Raw genomic sequence first — 20439 nt, 5'->3', positions numbered from 1 at the left:
GGGCAAATGTCTTGAGAATGATGGGGGCAATGAATGTTCAAATGTGCTTTACACAATTGAGGTATGTATGGATTGTGATCAGAGTTGTATGAACCCCTAATAAAATGATTTTTAAAAATATTGGCCAATAAAATAATACAAAAGTATATAAAACATATCATTCAAGGTAGGATTCATCCAAGGGATGCAGAGATAGTTTAACATAAAAAAATTCATCAATATTATACACCACATTGACAAGAAAAAGTATAAGAACCACATGATAATATTGATAGATGCAGAAAAAGCATTTGATGACATCCAACACCCATCCCTAATTAAGACACTCATGAAAATAGGGATGGAAGGAAAATTCCTCAAGCTAATAAAAGCTATCTACGAAAAGCCAACAGCCAATATCATAATCAATAGAGAAAAGACTAAAACAATCCCACTGTAAAAGGTGACCAGATAAGGATACCCCTTGTCCCCACTTCTATTCAATATCGTACTGGAGGTCCTAGCTAACAACATAAGACAGCAAAAGGACATTAAAAGTATCTAACTGGGAGAGGGGGAGGTGAAACTATTGCTATTTGCGATGACATGATTCTGTACATTGAAAATCCCAAAAGTTCCACAATAAGAGTACTTACAGTGATAGAGGAATGTGGAAGAGTAGCAGGATACAAGACCAACAAACAGAAGTCTATTGGTTTTCTATATACATAGGACAAGACCATGGAAGCAGAGATCAAAAAGACAATACCATTCACAATAGCCAAGACAAATTGAAATCCCTAGGAATATATTTAACCAAAAAAAAACTAAAGACCTATACAAGGAAACTATAGGACTCATCACAGGAAACCAAAAGTGACCTCCACAAATGGAAGAACATCTTATGCTAGTGGATTGGAAGACAACATAGTAAATATGTCAATCTTACCCAAAGCACTTTATAAGTTTAACACTATTCTAATTCAAATACCAACAACCTTCTTGAAAGAATTGGAAAAACTGACCATCAATTTCATATGGAGAGGGAAGAAGTCCCGGATTAGCAGAGAACTCCTAAAGAAGAAGGACAAAGTTGGAGGACTCCCTTTACCTGACTTTAACACCTACTACACAGCCACAGTGGTCAAAACAGTATGGTATTGGCATAATGAGATACTCAGACCAGTGGAAAAGTACAGAAAGCCCAGAAGTAAAACCATCAGCATGTAAACAACTGATCTTTAATAAGGGCCCCAAAAGCATCAAGTGGGTGGCAGATGCCCTCTTTAACAAGTGGTGCTGGAAACAATGGATATCCACATGTAGAAAAATGAAACAAGATGTTTACCATGCACAAGAACAAACTCAAGGTGGATCCAGACCTAGAAGTAAATCTCCAAAACATCAGGACAATCAACGAAGGAATCAGGACTAACCTAAGATCATTGGTCCTGGGAAAAATGTACAACACCCTCCTGGCCTGCAAAAAGAGGAAAACAGTTAACCCCCTGAGGAAGTGGGCAAAAGAAGTGAAAAGAAATTTCACTAGGGAGAAGACCCCTATGGCTAATAAACACATGATCCTGATCATTGCCATAAGAGAAATGCAAATTAAAACAACCATGAGATAACACCTAATATCCTTGAGGTAAGCCTAAATCAGAAAATCAGAGAGCAACAAATGTTGGAGGGGATGTGGCAAAATAGGATTTCTCCTCCATTGCTGGTGGCCGTGTAGATATGTACAGCCACTGGGGAAAGCAATCTGGTGATATTTAAAGAAAATGGAAATCAATCTACCTTATGACCCAGTTATCCCTCTACTGAGCATCTACTTAGAAAATGTAAGAAATAAAACACGACCAGTCATCTGCGCCCATTGTTTATTGCGGCGCAATTCACAATTACAAAGGGTTGGAAACAACCTAAATTTCCATTGAGAGACGAACGGATTAGTACACTCTGGCACATGTATACTATGCAGCACTAAAAAAGCATGGATGATCACATGAAACACATCTTTTCATGGGAAGGGTTGGGGGAAATTATGCTAAGTGAGGTTAGCTAATCACAAAGGACAAGTATAACATGAGTCCCCTGAGGTAAGTATAATCAGCACAGCAGGTATAGAAGGAAAGACACTTATCTCACAATATACGGGTGGAGACACAGGCAGTCAGGTGGAGGTCAGACCAAACCCAGGGAGGTACATGTGACTCCAGCATAAAGAAGGGAAACCGGGGAAAGAGGAGGGAGAAGAGAAGGGGTGAAACTGAGATGATGGCATGGGGGGAACAGGGCACTAACCCACCCCAGGGGAGAGTATTGGTTGTGTCTCCACAGAATAGGAGTGTACATACAGACCCCACCACAATGCCCCAAACCAGGAGGACAACTGTAACCACGTGGAGGATTACATGATAAGATTGGGCTATAGGGCCGGCCCCAACCAGAGCCAATCTTGTCCCCGCCCTAGAACTACGTACCACAGAGAACGACCCTAGCCCTCCAGGTGGGGGAAAGGAGCTGACTTACCAGCCCACACAGAAGCAAACCAAGAAGGAGAAAGAGAAGGGGACAGTTGGCCTAGACTCCGTATTGGCACACAAGCCTGGAGGATGAGGTCTCTCCACGGAGCTGCTAAGGCACAGAGAGGACTGCAGGACTGCCAGCAATTCAAGACATGTTGTCCCCTAACTGGAGCGTACTGCAGCAGAGAACAACAATAGGGACACATGGTAGGGAGATAATGTGACCTGAATTCCCCGCAGTGGAACAAACCAAGAAGGGAGAAAAACAGATTAGCAATTGGAGCAAAGCCAACCCATAAAGTCTCTAAAGAGCCCCCCAAATGGACTTCGGGCTAGGAGTTCCGGGCTGCCCCTCCTGGGAACTCCCAAAGGTCCAGTGGGGAGAGATTCATAAAGGCCAGTGGACAGACCTGGAACTATGTGGTTTTTTTTCTCTCTCCTTTTCTTTTTCAACCTTTTGTTTTCTTATTGTTCGGACTAGGACATTGCTGGTTTGCCTACTTACATGAGACAGATACGGGAAGCAAGCTTGGGGAGAAAGCAATGGGGCCAATTTTCATGCATCCATACTAACATAAGCAAATGGTGATGAGAAAGCTCTTTTTATTTTACAGAATATCAATTCCCAAATATAAAAGGAATGATGGATTTAAAAATTATTTAATGAATGCTAAAATGAGTGTATGAAAATTTGATAAGGAACAGGATATTTTCATGTTTCAAAACTTCCCCTCACTGAACACTTATTCATTGTAAAGAGGCCAATAATAATTTAATGATCATAAAACCTATTGCTTGCCCTTCACCAATTAAACCCAGTTAATGGCACCAGTAACAGGCTAAACAGATAGTATGTGCACCCAAAAAGATACACTATCCTTCTATGTTATTCCTCAAAAGAAAGAAAAAGAAAGTGTATTACCTAAAGTGAATCAGGATAACACATAAAATAAACCCAAATAGAGACACACTGCATAAAGTAAATGGTCTGTATTATTTAAGGCCACAAAAAAGGTAGATATGCTAAGGAACTGTTAAAGTTAAAAGGAGGTTAAAGAGACATGGAGGCAAAACGCAACCTGTAACCCTAGATTGGAGCCTGGAATAGGACATTGTTTTTCTTATTGTGCTATAGAACATTACTGGGGCAACAAATGAATTTTGAATAAAGTCTACATATTAAAGTCTAGATATTAGAAGTGGTAAGTGGGGAGTAACGGAAACCCAAAGCATGAGGCATTCAGCTGAGTCCTACCTACTTCCTGGGGCCTCCTCACTTGTCTAATCTGAGACTCCTTGTCTGAAACCTCTAAGGCAGGACCCAGGTGACCTCACTTACAGCTGAATCTCCAGTGCTCCATAAATACTGATGGAATTAGAATTAGGGTATAATCTAAGGGAAATCTTTCAATTTCCTTATATGTTAATTGCAAGCTTGGCCTTATAACCTCATTGTGGTGGATAACTATCACAACCAAAGAGCCTCCTAGGTGAGATGGTGATGTGCTGAATGAATGGGTATTTCCTGGTGACAATGGCCAGGTATGACAGTCCAGTACTTACAGTTGCTTTCCTAGGTGGAGAGAGCCAAGGTCCAGCTCCCTGTCAAACTCAGTGCGGATGTCTTCCAGAACCCCATTGTCACCAAAAGTCCCCCATTCTGTGTTGACGCACATCTTTCCTTCATCGCCTTCCACCAGGTCAATGTTGCTCACGTCCTCCATGTAACATGCATTGGTGCCATTGTCTGAACAAAGGATCAGAAAGCATATGCAAAGAGGGAAGGGCTCCTGGCTGGGCAAAACCGGAGTACAACAAATGGTCTACAACAGATTCATTCTGTAACCATGGACCATGGCTCTGACAGGATTGAATTTATTGACTTGCACAGAAATAATCGTGAAATCAAATGGCAAATGTTAAAATCAAACGGCAAAGGTTAAAATGTTAAAAATTGTGAAATCAAATGGCAAAATGACAATGTGAAGATTCTGACAACACAATTTGACTTGTAGACTTTAACTATTGCAACAGGGTGGTGAAAGCAACAAAATTTATAAGAAAAGATTGATGGATATGAGTGCACACACAATTAATTATTAAAGATGCAATAAAGGAAGCTGAACAGCAAGCATTTTTAGGAGAATGTAATGAATTTATTCTAATATTTTGTATTCTGGCATTGTCTACCAAATTTTTAGAAAATAATTTAAGGAACCCCCTACAGGATCATCCCACAATATATATATGAAACAGTATATATGCCATGTTCAATATCGTACTAGCATGCTAAAACCTCTGTGATGTGTTACCTAGAATAATACAAAATATTACTTTTTTAATGACAAATGGATATATCTCACATTAATTTTATAAACTTTAAAACCTTTTTTTAAAAATTACAGTGAGATTACAAAATGAACAATTAAACCATAAGTGATATTTTCGGTATGTGGGTGAAAACCTAGCTAAAATTAAAAACTCTTAATAATATTTGGAAACACATGAAACAATGTGAGGAAAATAATTTCATCAAGAGTGATAGCATATTAGAAGTAGTGATCTTGTTCTCAAATTCTAATGAGTTTTGAACTTAAGGTGAAGACCATGTTACATTTTAAAAACATTTGGAAAATCTATAAAAGGGTAATATTGAAAGTGCAACAAAGGAAATCAATTCAGGAAATATACATGTTTCAAAGGATGAGTTGATGAAATGGAATTTTGAAAAATTAAATTGAAGTCAAATGACTCTACTGTTACTATTGACTCTATATAGCTTTGGCAATGTACAAAGAGTTGACAAAGAGTTATTAATCACATATATATTAAACACTTGTAATAACACTAGAATGGATATTAAAGTATTAATATTTTATGTCTTTATGTATTAATTATGGTAGCACACTGTATTCCTAGCAATTCCTATCAATTTTACATGACTGTTATGAGTAAAGCTACTCACCGCAAGGTCAACAGTTCAAAAGCACCAGCAGCCCTTTAGGAGAAATATCAAGCTTTCTACTCTTGTAAAGAAATCCCACAGTGGCAGTTCTACCTTGTCCTGTAGAGTACTATGAGTCGGAATCAACTCAATGGCAGTGAGCTTGGTTTAGGTTTTTATTGTTTGCAGTGACACGTCACCTACATTAAAGTTAAGTTTAGTTTCAGTGCATCTTATAGTGTTGAGAATTTTCCACTGAAAAATGCTTTAAATCTTCAACTTAATATTTATATGCAAAACTTTTTACAGTGATTCAGGGCTTCAATAAATCATAGTATAATTTTTAAGTTTGAGTTGTTAAAAATACTTTTTACATTATGTTTTCTTTTTCATTGAAATATTTTGAGGCAGTGATTAAAATGGAATATCATTGCCACTTCAGATTTAATTATAATGAATGCATAGAAAGAAACAATTTAATATTGCTAATTTGAGTTAATATATAAGAATGAAATATTATTTGTAACATAAGGAATGAATTTGGTAGCTGTATTTCTTCAAAATAAATTGCTTCATATTATCTACTTTTATAATGTAAATGTGAGATTAGAAAGTAAAAATTAGGTTCAAATCAGTTTGAACCTGTTTAATCCTGGCCACAAAAGTGAAACTGGGCCACAAATGAATTTTAAAATGTTGGTGAAGTGGAATGCTACCAGAATCAAAAAAATATTACTCAAGGGCCTGAAGGTTTCAAAGCCCATTTTCAAAAGGGAGATGAGTTACCTTAACCTAGTAAACCCTTTTCCCCAGTCATTATTTCAATCCTTTCCCTAAACTACTTAGCTTCCTTTCTATTTGGTACTAAAAATATTCTTTCCTGATGGCCTTCCACAAACTGTCCCTAGCATAGAGTTACAACCTTTCCTTTGGCAGACATTAACTGTCACTTCAGAAAGCAATACTCCATTGTTGAAATACAAAGTCACTCCAGGGGAATGACGCACAGACTTTATAGTGTAATAGTACAAAGACCTGGGAGTAGCTGCAAATGGGCACCAGGGATCTTCGAGGGATGGTGGAAATGATCTGACCTGATTGTGGCAATGGTTACAAAATACTATACATTTATTTTTTATCACTGAATTATACACCTAGAATTGGACAATTTCTGTGCCTCACTATTGCTGGTATGAGATGACGCGGAGTCAGGCCAACTCATAGCATCCCTATGTACAACACTGCCTGGCTCTGGGCGAGCATCACATTGTTATTCCTGACTAGACTGGTTTTTAAACAGCACTGTGTATCTTTCCCTGGCTAATAGACCAGAGGGCTTGAAAGACTACCAGACGAACTAAGAAATGTAGAAAAGCAGTGTTTAAGAAATGGTAAAAGCTTTTCTCGGAGAGGGTGACACAATTAGGTATGACACCTAATCTGTGTGCCACCAGACTGACACAGTGGGCATTAGCTGGATGGCAGGCCATGTGGGGGCTCCTGGATGCAAGAAGGCAGAGGGAGTGGACCAGGTTTAAAGATCCTCCCCTTAGGGAAAGTCAGGCTGAGGGGGATGCTGTTAGAACTTCAGAAATGGCAATTCCAAAAACATCCCCCCATGGTGGGAAAGGAATGAGAAGGAGAAGGGGAATATTCAATCTGGTTTCATTATATCCCAAATGGAGCCCCTCCTTGCCCAGGTGCTAAGACCACCCCTGGAACCATGGCTTCACCCCTGCCTCCCTGGTCCAAGGCCACATCACATCTCACCTGGACAGTGCAATTGTCTCTACTGGTTGCCCTACTTCCACTCACCTTTAATAAGCAATTCTCCACACAGCAATTAAAAATGAGCTTTTGAAAATGCACATCTGTGTTTAACATCATTTGTCATTAAGGAAATGCAAATCAAAGCCATAAGGAAATAACACTTCACCTCCACTGGGATTATAAAATTCAACAACTACCCTCCTAAACAAAACAAAACAAAAAAGTAAGAATGTAGAGAAATTGAAGCCCTTATCTATTACTGGAGGAATATAAAATGATGCAGTCACTGTGGATGATTAAGATGGCAAACTGCATGTTATATTTATTTTGCCAGAATGATCATTTTAAAAGCACATGCTATTTATCTTTCCCCAAGGTCTCCAGGGGCTTTCTGACTGCTGCAGAGGCAACGCCAATGGTCTTACTGTGCCTCAGTAAGTCTTTGCCTGATGCCATAGGCTTCCTATTTCCTCTGCTAGGGACTCTCTTCCCTGCAACTCCACATGACTTTCTGCGTTCATCATGGAGGTTCCTTAGAACCTCCAACACGTCACCACTTGAGAGGCTTTCCTTCCCTGGCTGTCTCCCCAGACTCACTCACTCACTCACTTGCTCACCCAGGGCACCCTGCTTTATGTCCTATACCACAGTCAACACCGCCTGGCATCACCTTGTTTGTTTGGTAGGTTTTTGCCTTCCATACCCTTGATGAAGGCATGGACTCCTGAAAACTCACCGCTGTGCCCCAATACAGAGCATAGGACCTAGCCTTCAACAAGCATTAGTTTAATTAATAAATGTATTAACTTTCCATCCTCCTATGTAGCTGCCCCTAAAGAAAGTGTCCCCCTCTGGCCCCCTTCCCCAGCTGCACCAATTCATTCTGACTTTTCTGAGATCCAAACCAGTCCTATTTCTCCCACTCCCAAAAAGCAAGTCAAATAAAGTTACCAATGTTAACACCGATTTCACATTGAGGATTATTGTAGGCACATGCCATCAGGGTCCCCACTGTGCCATTGACCAAGGCCACGAACTCCACTTCCATGTCCTGTCAACACAAGCCCCAGGGAGCATCAGTGGGTGGAACGGCAGAGGAAGCTAAAGCAGTGGCAGTGATTGGTTCAGACAATAATTAAATGCTGCTTGCTAGATCTACCCTGGGGGGAACCAGGTCTTTCTGACGACCAAATGCCCTTATTGGGGGCTGAAGAGGGAACATATGTGTCTGCTTTTTATGCCTCTTTGCAATGGAAATGTGGGGGCCCACCCCCAGGACTCCAGCCCCTTGTTTGGGGAACTTTGGGAAGACGAGGACAATCTCCATTGCAGTGTGACCTTGCCTAGACTGAGTTCTTCTACCATTCCTTCCTCCAGAGCAGGCACAGTATCCCACAGCCCAGGTACAAGGACAAGGCTCACCGAGTGTTTCTGCATGGCGTTCCACAGATGACTCCTTACATCTGTGTCCTGAACTGCCCGAGCCTTAAACTTCTTGGTCCAAGAAAGCAGGACTCCCTGTGGGAAAAGGTCAACCCAAGTGAAAACAAGAAAGGTCTCAGTTGTGAACACTGCTGCTGTGATTCCTGTCATGTTAGTCTCAGTTTATTGCATCCTTCTACAGGACAAAACAAAATGGCTGCTCCAGCCCTTGGAGCTGGGATTTTCATTGGCTGATTTTTGAAGGATCATGAGAACTTTTCTTCCTAATCTTAAATTTTAAAAATTCACTTGGAGAAATAGGAATGTAATGATGTGAGAAACACTTCCTCACTAGACATATGTGAGCTCGCAGTGGAGAGAGGCTTATGTATGCAAAGAAGAGAGAAACCTCATTCTTCCAGAGGATGGGTGAATGGTGGTTGCCCACGGGGTTCTCTGGCCAGACATAGAATCTAGGTGCTGCAAATTCCAATCCATTTCTAATTCTATTTGGGAAAGAAGTACCTGTGCTATGTTAATGAGGCAGGATTAATACTGGGTGTTTTGAGTTCATCATTTGGGCCATAAAAAAGATTAAGCAGTCAAGAGAAAAAAGCAGAGATGGAGAAGAGATGCTAAGCCACATGAAAATCTGCCAGGAGCAGAAGCTCAAAGAAACAAGGACCTTCCTCCAATTAATGGAGGTGGAAAAATTTCCTCAATGAGACACAGCACCCTGAATCAGGACTTTTAGTCCCCTAAACAGTGAGTAAATGAATTTGATGGCTAACACCTTCCATTTGTGGCATTTCTGTGATAGCAACAGTAGATAACCAGGTCTCTTGCTCAGGTTCCACTCCAGAACCACCACTGCCCTATGTGACATGCTGCAGGAATATCATACTCACACCACAAACAACCCCTTGGCCTTCTCTTCTCTAAACAAATCACCACAATTATTGATACTTTTCTCTTTGGAGACCATTTTTATTTATTTATTTAAACATTTTATTAGGAGCTCTTACATACATAATTACAATCCATAGTTCCATCAGATTAAGCATAGCTGTACAATTGCTGCCATCATAATTTTCTTTCTTCTTGAACTCCTTGATATCAGCTTCCCATTATTTCCCCTTCCCCACCCTACTACCCTCCTGAACCCTTAAGATATTATATATTATTATTGTTGTTATTTTTGCCATAACTTACACCATCCAATGTATCCTTTCACCTAAATTTTTTATGTTCATTTCCCTTGGGTAGGGTTATACAGCCATCATTACTATCAGTCCCTTCTCCCCCATTCCTGTACCCTCAGGGAATCATCACTCCCATTACTGTTTCTGAGCAGTTTATCTATCTTGGATTTTGTGCATCAAAAGACCTTAATTGTACTAATGTGTGTGTGTGTGTGTGTGTATATACTTAGATCTATATCTATATATCTTAGATCTATATATACTTTATATATATACACACTTAGATCTAGCAAGATCAGTGAGGTAAACCAAGGCCATGATAGTGGGAGGAGGAAACTTTAAAGAAGTAGGAGATAGTTTGGTGTTTCATCTGTGCTCTACTGCACCCTTGACATCTCATCCCTTTCGTGTGGCCCTTCTGGGAAGGACTGTCCCATCATCTTACAGGTGGGCTTTGGGTTTCCACTTTGCCTGTGCTCCTTCATGTCAATTTGATGGCTTGCTTTTTTCAGAGACCATTTAAACATATGAGAAGACTTCAAAAGTTTGTGGGAAAATTCAATTATCTTTTAATTCTATTTTTCCATGAACTTTTTGAAGCCTTCTCATATCTATCATCTCATCTGAGTAGTTATAAAGATTATACATGATGGCTAAAGGAGTAATCACTGAGGTGTTAGGACACTTGGATTAATGAAACATTGCACAAGTTATTTAATCTTTTTGAATACTAGTTTATTCATCTGTAAAATGGAAATATCACTTCAATACCATTTACAGGAATGAAGCCATCTGGTGTATTTAAAAACAAAAAACAACTCTGCCATCAAGTCAATTCTGACTAATAGTGACCCTGTAGGACAGGGTAGAACTGCTCTGAAACTGTAATTCTTTAAAGGAGTAGCAAGTCTCATCTGCTCTGGGTGGTTTGGAACTGAATATCCACTATACCTGTGTGCAGAATAAATGGTTTGCTTGTCCCATAAAAGAAGACTAATATGGTGTTATCTATTTTTTCTTTATATATACTTGATTTATTTGAAATGTGATTTGTTGTAAATCCTGAAAAGTAAGTTAGTGAAGATTTCCATCTGCATAAATCACTATCAGCTTAGGAAAGTCACAGGGTAGGGGAATGTATTCATCAAACATATTTCGGTTTCTATCACACGTACTTTTAGGTTTTCCAAAGGACAGGGGATGACCAAAAACTTTCCAACGGTAGAACACCTATATTTTATTCTGACACCCTCGGAAAGCTCTGGAAGAATGAAGTTTCTCTCTTCTTTGCATACATAAGCCTCTCTCCACTGCGAGCTCACATATGTCTAGTGAGGAAGTGTTTCTCACATCATTACATTCCTATTTCTCCAAGTGAATTTTTTGTTTCCTGAAGAAGGAACAACAAAGGCTTCCAAAATTGTTAATACACAAAGCTTCTTTGAAATGGGTTATTTTGTGTTGAGAGGGATAAAGTTTGACACAATGTTTCCCTATAGTGTGCATTCTTTTCTGCTGAGTGAGGTGTGTGAACCAACTAAAGGCTTTCATACTTTCTTCACCTTCATAAGGCCTTTCTCTCCATTGTGAAGTACTAGTACTGACAGGTGACTAACAGCATACCCAAATTCCCAAGATTTAAAAGGATTCCCCTCACTATGTCTTCTTTTGCTTACTGAGACATGAGGACTGAATAAAGGCTTCTACATATTCTTTACATCCTTAAGGTCTCTCTTCACCATGAGATATCTTATGTTTAGTGAGTTCTACAGGGGTTTTCCCACACCTTTACATTTATAAGGCTTCTCCCCACTCTTCTTTTTTCGTTCACTGAGGTGTGAAGACTGTCTGAAGACTTTCCCACATACTTTACATACATAGGTCTCTCTCCACTGTGAGTTCTTAACTGTTTAGTTAGTGCTGAGCCTGGATAAAACATTTTCCCACATTCCTTACATTCATGTCTCTCTCCGCTGAGTTTTTATATGCACACTTAGTGTCGAGGGATGTCCAAAGGCTTTCCCACATTCCACACATTGATAAGGCCACTTTCCACTGTGAGTTGTCATATGTCTAGTGAGATCTGAGTTGAATAAAACATTTTCCCACATTCTTGACATTCATGACTCTCCCTATTTTGAGTTTTTATAAATCTATTTAACATTGGGGAATTTCTAAAGCCTTTTCCACATTCTGTACATTCATAAGGTTTATCTCCACTGCGAGTTCCCATATGTTTATTTAGTACTAAGGGGAAAAAATGAAGGGTTTCCCATATTCTTTACATTTATAGGGTGTCTTCCTACGATGTGTTCTTTTATGACCAATGAACTGTAAGGACTGAGTGAAGGTTTTCCCACATTCTTCACATATATTAAGGCCTCTCATCATTTTGAATTCCTATGCATTTAGTAAGGGGCGAGGAACTACTACAGAGTTTACCACAGTACATAAAGTTACAGAGTTTCTTTCTAGTAAATGTTTTTGAATGAGACTTTAGGGAGCAGGGACTATTATAGTTTTCACCACACTCCTTGTACTGGTAAGGTCTGTACCCAGTGTCAGATCTGACCTCATGATTAAATGTACCATCTTCACCTTCACAAAGTTAAAAGGATTTATACCTGGAGTTCCTTTAAGACGAGTAAGATCTACAGTCCAGCAAAAACATTGCCCATATTGATCAGCTTTTTTATATTTCTTTATCTTCTTCACTCGCATACAGGTTCTCTACCCACATTTTCTTGGTTGTTGTGGTGATGCTCACTGTCACAGAATTCAGTTTCTTCTTAATGTGAACAACCAACAGTCATTCTTCAGCAATCACGTAGTATATGTTCAACAAACATCTTGTGTCCACTGTTATCCCATTTGAGAGACGGAGCCAATAATGTGAAGTTAAAATATAAACCAAAACAGAAAGGAAATTTGAAGAGGAACAAGGGACAAGGCACCTGATGGTTTCTACCATCACATCTTTGTACGATTTCCTCTGAGAAAAATCCAGCAAAGCCCCACTCTTCCTGGGTAAAGTTCATGGCCACATCCTCAAATACCGCTGAATCCATTTCTTGTCTGGTTTTTTTATGTCCAATTAAATGTCCTCTCTAAACCCCTGAAGTCACTTAAGTGGAGGGATGACAATGGAAGCAAGGCCACCAGTCTGTCAGAAGGCAGATGAATGTGTAATCCACATGGCCAGTCAGAGCTTTTGAAATTTGTACTTCTGCATGGATGTGCAGGATGATCGCCTTTGGTACGCAGCTCTGGAGACTGGATTAGTTCTCTGTGTGGCATGGCTAGGACCTCTTGTCACACCGACACACAGGTGCAACCTCTCCTCTGTGTTGTGGTCAGGCTAGTGGAGTGTGGGCAGGAGGCCGGGAGGGTGGGGATACGGCTTACTCAGGAGAGTCATAATCAGGGGATCTGGACACGGCTTGCCCACAGGAAGTCCCAAGGCCCAAGAGCAGACCAGGGCAGACACAGAGGCAGGGACTGAGCACCAGAGCAGCACCCTTCAGGCCCACTGGGCCCTCCCATGCCACAGCTTGTCAACATGGTATTATCTTGTAGTAACCCCTTGAGAACTTACTTTCAACTTAGAAAAATGGTTCTAAATTTGTTTGGTGTTTGTTTGTTTTTTCTAAAAGCATTTTTCCTGATACAATATTCACATATAATACACTTCCATAGTTAAATAACTTTTAGAAAGAGTTGTATATGCATTTTTCCTGATACAATATTCACATATAATACACTTCCATAGTTAAATAACTTTTAGAAAGAGTTGTATATGCATTTTTCCTGATACAATATTCACATATAATACACTTCCATAGTTAAATAACTTTTAGAAAGAGTTGTATATACACCATCACAATCACTTCTAATGCTTCTTCCCACTCCCACATTCATTGTTTGCTCTCAAAATACCTTTACCATTCCCACCCCAACCCCCAAATCCCAATACATCATTGCATCAGTTCTTGTCTCTATGCATTCGCTTCTTTTGTGTTTCACAAACCGGGAAACCCAACAGAAACATCAAAAAACAAAATGAAACAGAAAAAATTAAATAATCTATAAAGGTAAAAATAAAGAGTAAGAACGAAAAGACCACCAAAAATATTTTAAAAGCCAGAGAAGAAATGTCTATCGTGGAACAAGTGAGAAATATTTGAGCCTAGAGTAAATTCAGGTTCGGTCAACTGACCAAGTACAATACTATATCATGGTTCAATCCACCATAATCAATTTTACAATATTCTCTGTCTGATAGCAAAGCTGTTCTAGTCCCTCACCTGTGATTAGAGGGGATCTGTCAGAGGCTTCATCTGACTAGATTCTCTGCAGATGGATTTTGGGCTCCCACTGTCCTCCATAGCCTTATAAAAATTGGGGGTTCACAATTTAAGCTCTGATACTTTTCCCTTCATCATATTTGGATTTTCTTAAGTGTCGTTTTTGGATCACACAGGCTGGTGTGCTTCTTCTGTATGGACTTAGTTGATGCAGCACTTAGATGGCAGTTTGTTTGAACATAGACTCTAAGACCCCAGACACTATTCCAATTGATAGCCGGACACCAACTGCTTCCTTCACCACACTTTACTGTAACACCCTTATCTTCAGCGATCTCTTCAGGAAGACAAGTATCCAGCAGGACCATGTTCTAACTGTTCTTGGATTGGGGCTAGAATTATGTGGGAGTCCAGAATTCATCTGCTTGTCTACAGGTTAAGAATGACTCTGGTTTACTTTGGTGGTCATATTATGACAAATACAAAACCCAACAAGAACAACAAAACAAAAACAAACAAATAAGAAGAACAACAAAAAAAGGCAGAAAAATAAAACTCAAGAAACAAAAAAGGAAAACATTGTCAGTCATCCCCCTAGGTTATCAGGTGATTTCATTGATAACATCAATAATTTATCCAATGACATGGAGTTTAAGATATTGTTGATATGAGGAGTTTATGTGAGCATAGTCCAACAGCGAGCTGCAATCCATGAGTTACTGCTTTGTATAGATTGCTTTCTTACCTGATTGAGCTCTGTTTATGCTGAACACAGGGATTGATGCTAATGGAAAATTTCCTGAATCATTTCTTACAAGTGCAGATCCTTGCCTATCAGATTAAAACCTGTCATACTAATGCAAGGGGGGCATTGAGGTATTAAATATATGGTGGTTCTGGGTCTCCTTTCATTGGAAACCCACTAAGCCAGTGGTCCCTCCCAGGGTCCAATGACCACCCTTTCCATCATCTTGGGGTGGCCATCTTTTGCTTCCTCTCCCATCAGAGTATCTCAGTCCTTCAGAGTATTTAAATCCAAGGGTACCGGCAATTTTAACGTAGGTCCCAGTTTCCTTAGTAGAGCTTGCACATTGACTCCTTCTGGTGTGGCCCTTGGGGGACACTATGTTGCCTGTAAGGCCAGGGTCTGAGGCCATTATAGTGCTTTGTCCATGGCATGGGTCACCGGGGGTTGGGTAGAAACACATTCAGAGTGTTTACCCCGGAACATAGAATTAGATTTATTCTCCTTTTAGGCTCCCTACAATTATTGGTTAGCATCCCTTCCCATTAACCCACCATGCCCACCATTAGAGATATCAGTGGCTCCTCTGAAACGTAGATGCGCCCCTCCCCTGGTCTGAACTTGATTCCCGTTCTCCTCTCATTCCTGTGGAGGTCTGTTAATTTGTCACAATCTTGTCTCAATGTTGTACAGCATCAGGTGGGTGGTCTTCTCCTTTCCCCCCTTCTTAAAGGAGTGGCCCCAGCCAATGTGAGGTCTCCCTTTTGAGGTAGTTCTTATGAAGGGCACATAAAGTGGTTGATGGATGGTTCATGACTGGTAGGCAGATATTCTACCATTTGTTTGGGAATTAGTCTCTAATATTTGTTTGATTGCGTTTCTCCTTATAGCAGTGGTCTCGTACAATGCTTGTCCTTTTGTGATTGACTGACTTCAATCAGGATAATGGTTTCCAGTTCTTCCATGCATGTGGTGTTTCATGCTTTCATCGCTGTTTTTTAGGGGTGCCTAGTACTCCATTGTGTGTATGGACCATACTTTCTTTATCCATCTCTCCACTGATGAGCACTTGGGCTACTTCCCATTTCTTGCTATTGTGATCTGTGCTGCTGTAAACATAGGGGAGCATACATCCACTCATGTTGTCTCTTATTTCTTTGGGATATATGCCTAATAGTAGTATTGCTGGATCATATTAGATTTCAATTCCCAGTTGCCTATAGTATCACTATATCGTTTTCCATAGTGGTTGTATGTATTAACAAGTCCACCAACAGTATATATGAGTTCCAGTCTCTCCACATCCTCTCCAGAATTGTTTCTTTTTCATTTTTTTTTTAATTTGGCTAGCATTGTGGGTATAAAGTGGTATTTCACTGTGGTTTTAACTTGCATCTCCCTGATGGCTAGTGATCGTGAGCATTTTTCATGTGTTTATTAGCCATTTGTACTTCATTTTTTGGTGAACTGTCTGTTCGTGTCTTTTTTGCCCCCATTTCTTAATTGGGTCATTTGTTATATTCCTATTAAGCTGTTGCAGAGTTTGTATATTTTCACTAGACCCTTGTCCTATGTGTCATTAGTAAAAAAATTTTCCCAATCTGTGGGCTCTTGTTTCCCTCTCCTGATAAGTCTTTTGATGTGCATTGTGATGTAATTTCATCATATCCCAGTCATATATCTTATCTTCCACTGTGTTTTCCTCTTTCATTATATGTGGGACTGCCCCCTCCCCCCACAACATATGAAAATTTTTTCAAAGCTATGTATTTTTTTTAACAAAATAAACTTATCACCATCAAAGAACTCTGCATTACACTTAATGCACTTGTCAAATCTGTAATTCCATTCTTGGAAACATTTTTCAGACTCATCTGTTTGGATGGCTGACTACACCTCCCTCATTTTTTTTTCTTCACCTCTTCTACATCCTCAAATTGCTGTCCTTTCCTGTCCCTCTGCATTCAAGAAACAAAAAGAAGTCGCATGGAGTGAGATCAGGTGAGTAAGATGTGTGCGGCAAGAGATAGCCAAAACTGGCACACTGAGATGACTGCGTGAGCAGGTGCATTGCCATGGTGGCAAAACCAGTGCCCTGTCTACCACAAATCAAACCGTTTTTGTCACACACTGTTATGCAATCTTTTAAGAACCTCTAAATAGAAAGCTTGATTAACAGTTTGACCTGGTGGAAAGAAACTCCAAATGCACTATCCTCCTCACATTAAAAGAAAGAAAAAAAAAGAGCATCATCTTGATCTTTGATTTCCTTTGATGGGCTTTTTTTGGGTGAGATGTTGCTGGCATCTTCCATGGGCTCAATTATGCTTGCTTTCAGTGTTGTAGGAATAGCACCAGGTCTGGCCACGAGTAATGACCTTGGGGGGGATCGTTTTAGAGCTGTTCTTGCAAAGCATTGCATGTTGTCACTGCATGCTCTTTTTCCTGGTCAGTCAGAACCCGAGACACAACAAGTTTCACAGCAACTCTTCTCATTCCCAAGCCTTTTGATAAAATTCGCTGACCCAAGCTCCAAGATAATCCAGGTAACGTCCCTGTCATCGGTCTTCAAACACAAGTGCATGAATTTTGTTGACATTTTCATTCATTCAGGAAGCTGATGTACGTCCAGAATGAGGTATGTCATCAATCAACATTTCACCTTTTTTGAAATGAGAAAACCACTCGTATACTTGAGTTTTTCCCATAGTGCTGTCCTTGTAAGCTATGTTCAACATCACAACAGTTTTTGCAGCATTTTTTCTAAACAGGAAACAAAATTTCACAGCCAAACCCCATTCTCTTAAATTGGCCATGACAAAAATGAGGCTTGACCAAAACTGACTTATGAAAAAATCACTGTGACCAGAGATAATCTTCCCAGGCGATGCCTCTGGAAGCCCTAACTCAGAGTCAGTTGCTGGATTTTCACCTTGCGAGAAAAATGTTTACTAGAAAAGCTATGTCCAGTGGAGCTTTTTCCCATTTTTTACTGGGTACCCCCTCGTACTTAGTAGTCTATGTATGCCCTGCAATAGGACCCTTCAGTTTGTTCCAGCCTTTTCATTGATGATCCTGATAGCTCTGGAGTTTACATTTAGGTCTTTAATCCACCTTGAGTTCATTTTTGAGCATGGGGAGAGGTATGGCTCTTGGTTTATTCTTCTGCATATGAAAATCCAATGTCCAACAGAAAAAAGTTCTAAATTTGCATGATCAATCATCTCCTTGTAAACAGTGTTCCCAAGATCTTCATGCTTGAAATAGTAAATAATCATAGAATTTTTTAGGCTGGGAGAAAACTTGAAGGGTAAGAGACTTGCTTAAGATAGAGTCCAGAGTGGCTGAGCCCCAATACTTGTCCTCATGAAGGAAATACAGAAGATACGGGTGCTACAGCAAAATGTGGTGAAAACAGTAGATGGTTCCCAGTTATCAACTGGAATAGTGTCTGGGGTTTTAAAAGCTTGTTTTCAAACAAGCAGCCCTCTAAGTGAGTTGTCAACTAAACCCATACGGAAGGAGCACACTAACATGTATGCTCTAAGGATTATGAATAATGTCCAAATCCAAAGGAGGGAATGATATCAGAGCTTAAATTGTGAAATTCTGCTTTGCAGAAGGCTATGGATGACAGTGGAAGCCCAAAATACGTTTGCTGAAACTCCACATAGAATAACCCTCCGATGATTTCCCTCTGGCCATAATTGAGGGATGTGCATAACCTGGTTATCAGACAGAGAATATTGTAGAGACAAGTATAGTAGATTAGAATGACACCTCTGACTTGAATGGTTAAAACCGTGTCATTGATCTTTTTTTGATATGCTTTGATCTTGATCTGATTTTTAATATTTTCTGCTTTTTTTCTTTTTCAAAATGGGGGTTTATCTCTGTTGTATTTTGGTGTTGTTGGTATCCTCCCTAACTATTGTGTATTGCACCATGTTGTTCAGTATATGAAACCTAGAAGGATGAGTCTATAGAGACAAAAACTAGTTAAGGTTCCTGGGGGGTATGGCAGGGGAGGTGAAGGGGAGTGGGTTAGTGGGGAGCTGACATCAAGGTGTACACAAAGGAAAAACTGTTTTAAAATTGATTGTGGTAGTGACTGTACAACACTGCTTGATATGAATGAACTATTGAATGGTATAATGTCTGGATTATGTCCTAATAAAATGATTTGGAAAAAATAAAAAGAGTGGCTGAGTCCAAGGTCCCAAACTCCATGATCACACCTCCTCCTACTAACCCTTGAACTTATAACAAGGAAACCAAGACTGAGAGAGGAAGGCGATAGCTCCTGACTCCTGTGATTGAAGAAAAGAAGCTAGCTTATAAGAAGAAGAGCGTGGCCTCAGAATTGGAGGAAAGCTTATTAACAATCTGTGATATGCAAATGACTTGACCTTGCCTGGTGAGAGCAAAGAGGACTTGAAGCACTTGCTGATGAGGACCTAGGGTTTCTGCCTTCAGTTTGGAAGACATCTCTATGCAAACAAAAATCTGCACAACGGCATCATGATAAATAGAAACAGACTGAAGTTGTCAAGGATTTTATGTTGCTAGGATCAAAATTAATGCTCAAGGAAGCAGCAGTCAGGAGATCAAAAGATCTGTTTGCATTAAGTAAATCTGCTAAGCAAAACTTTTTTTACAGTATTAAAAAGCAAGGATGTTTCTTTGAAGACTAAGGTGTGCTTCACCCATGCCATGGTATTTTCAATGGCCTCTGACACATGTGAAAGTTTGGCATTGAAGAAAGACTGAAGAAGAATTGATTATGTGAAATGCGGTCCTAGAGAAGGGTATGGAATGTCCCATGGACTGCTAAGAGTACAAATAAGTCTGTCTTGGAAGAAGTATGGCCAGGGTGTTCCTTACAGGTAAGGATGGGGAGACTTCGTCTCACGTACTTTGGACATGCTTTCAGGAGAGACCAGTCCCTGGAGAAGGACATCATGTTTGGTAAAGTAAAGGGGCAGTGTAAAAGAGGAAGGCCCTCAAGGAGATGGATTGAGACAGTGGCTGCAATAATTGGCTCAACAAACTGACCCTCCTCACTGGAAGTGTGTGTGGCAGAGAGCAGGTTGGGAAGAGGGGCCAGCATGCCATAGGGAGGCAGGCCTGGCGGGAAGAAGAGAAAGAGCGTCAGACTGGGCCCCATGCTGGCATATGGTGCTCAGAGGATGATGTCCCTGCTGGGAGTTAGTGGGACACAGAGGGCAATGGGCAGAGGGCAATGGGCAAACGACAAGAGCACGTGTCATGCTGTCCCTTTACTGAAGCAGACTGTGACAGAAGACATTTCTGGGATCACATGGTGGGGAAGCAGTGTGGTCTGAACCCCCCCAAATGGAGCGAATCAAGAAGGGAGCATACCTGGATAAACAATCTGGAGGAGAAATCAACCAGACTGACTGTTCTGGGGACATGGGAGAGTGGGGTGTGTGTGTGTTAGGAAGTGGTGTTAACAAACTCATGGACAAGGGAACAACAAGTGCTCCAAATTCCATGGTGAGGAGGGTGTAGGAGGCCTGGT

The 20439-nt window shown here is 40.2% G+C and overlaps 1 protein-coding gene across 1 annotated transcript in view; it reads right to left on the bottom strand.

The window, feature by feature from the left end:
- The window catches only part of LOC101660130 (hexokinase HKDC1-like), a 73528-nt gene that overhangs the window by 39991 nt on the left and 13098 nt on the right, over positions 1–20439 (bottom strand). Inside the window, exons 5-7 of the mRNA XM_045291680.1 lie at positions 8647–8742; positions 8176–8275; positions 4074–4257 (exon numbers count right to left, since the gene is read on the bottom strand). Of these exons, the coding sequence (XP_045147615.1) occupies positions 4074–4257; positions 8176–8275; positions 8647–8742 (380 nt within the window). The remainder of the gene's footprint in view (positions 1–4073; positions 4258–8175; positions 8276–8646; positions 8743–20439) is intronic.

The sequence above is a fragment of the Echinops telfairi genome, unplaced genomic scaffold, assembly GCF_000313985.2.
Source record: "Echinops telfairi isolate 266 unplaced genomic scaffold, ASM31398v2 ScPeMD7_70;HRSCAF=299, whole genome shotgun sequence".
Classification (NCBI taxonomy): Eukaryota; Metazoa; Chordata; class Mammalia; order Afrosoricida; family Tenrecidae; genus Echinops; species Echinops telfairi.
This window is presented reverse-complemented; position numbering and strand designations above follow the sequence as displayed.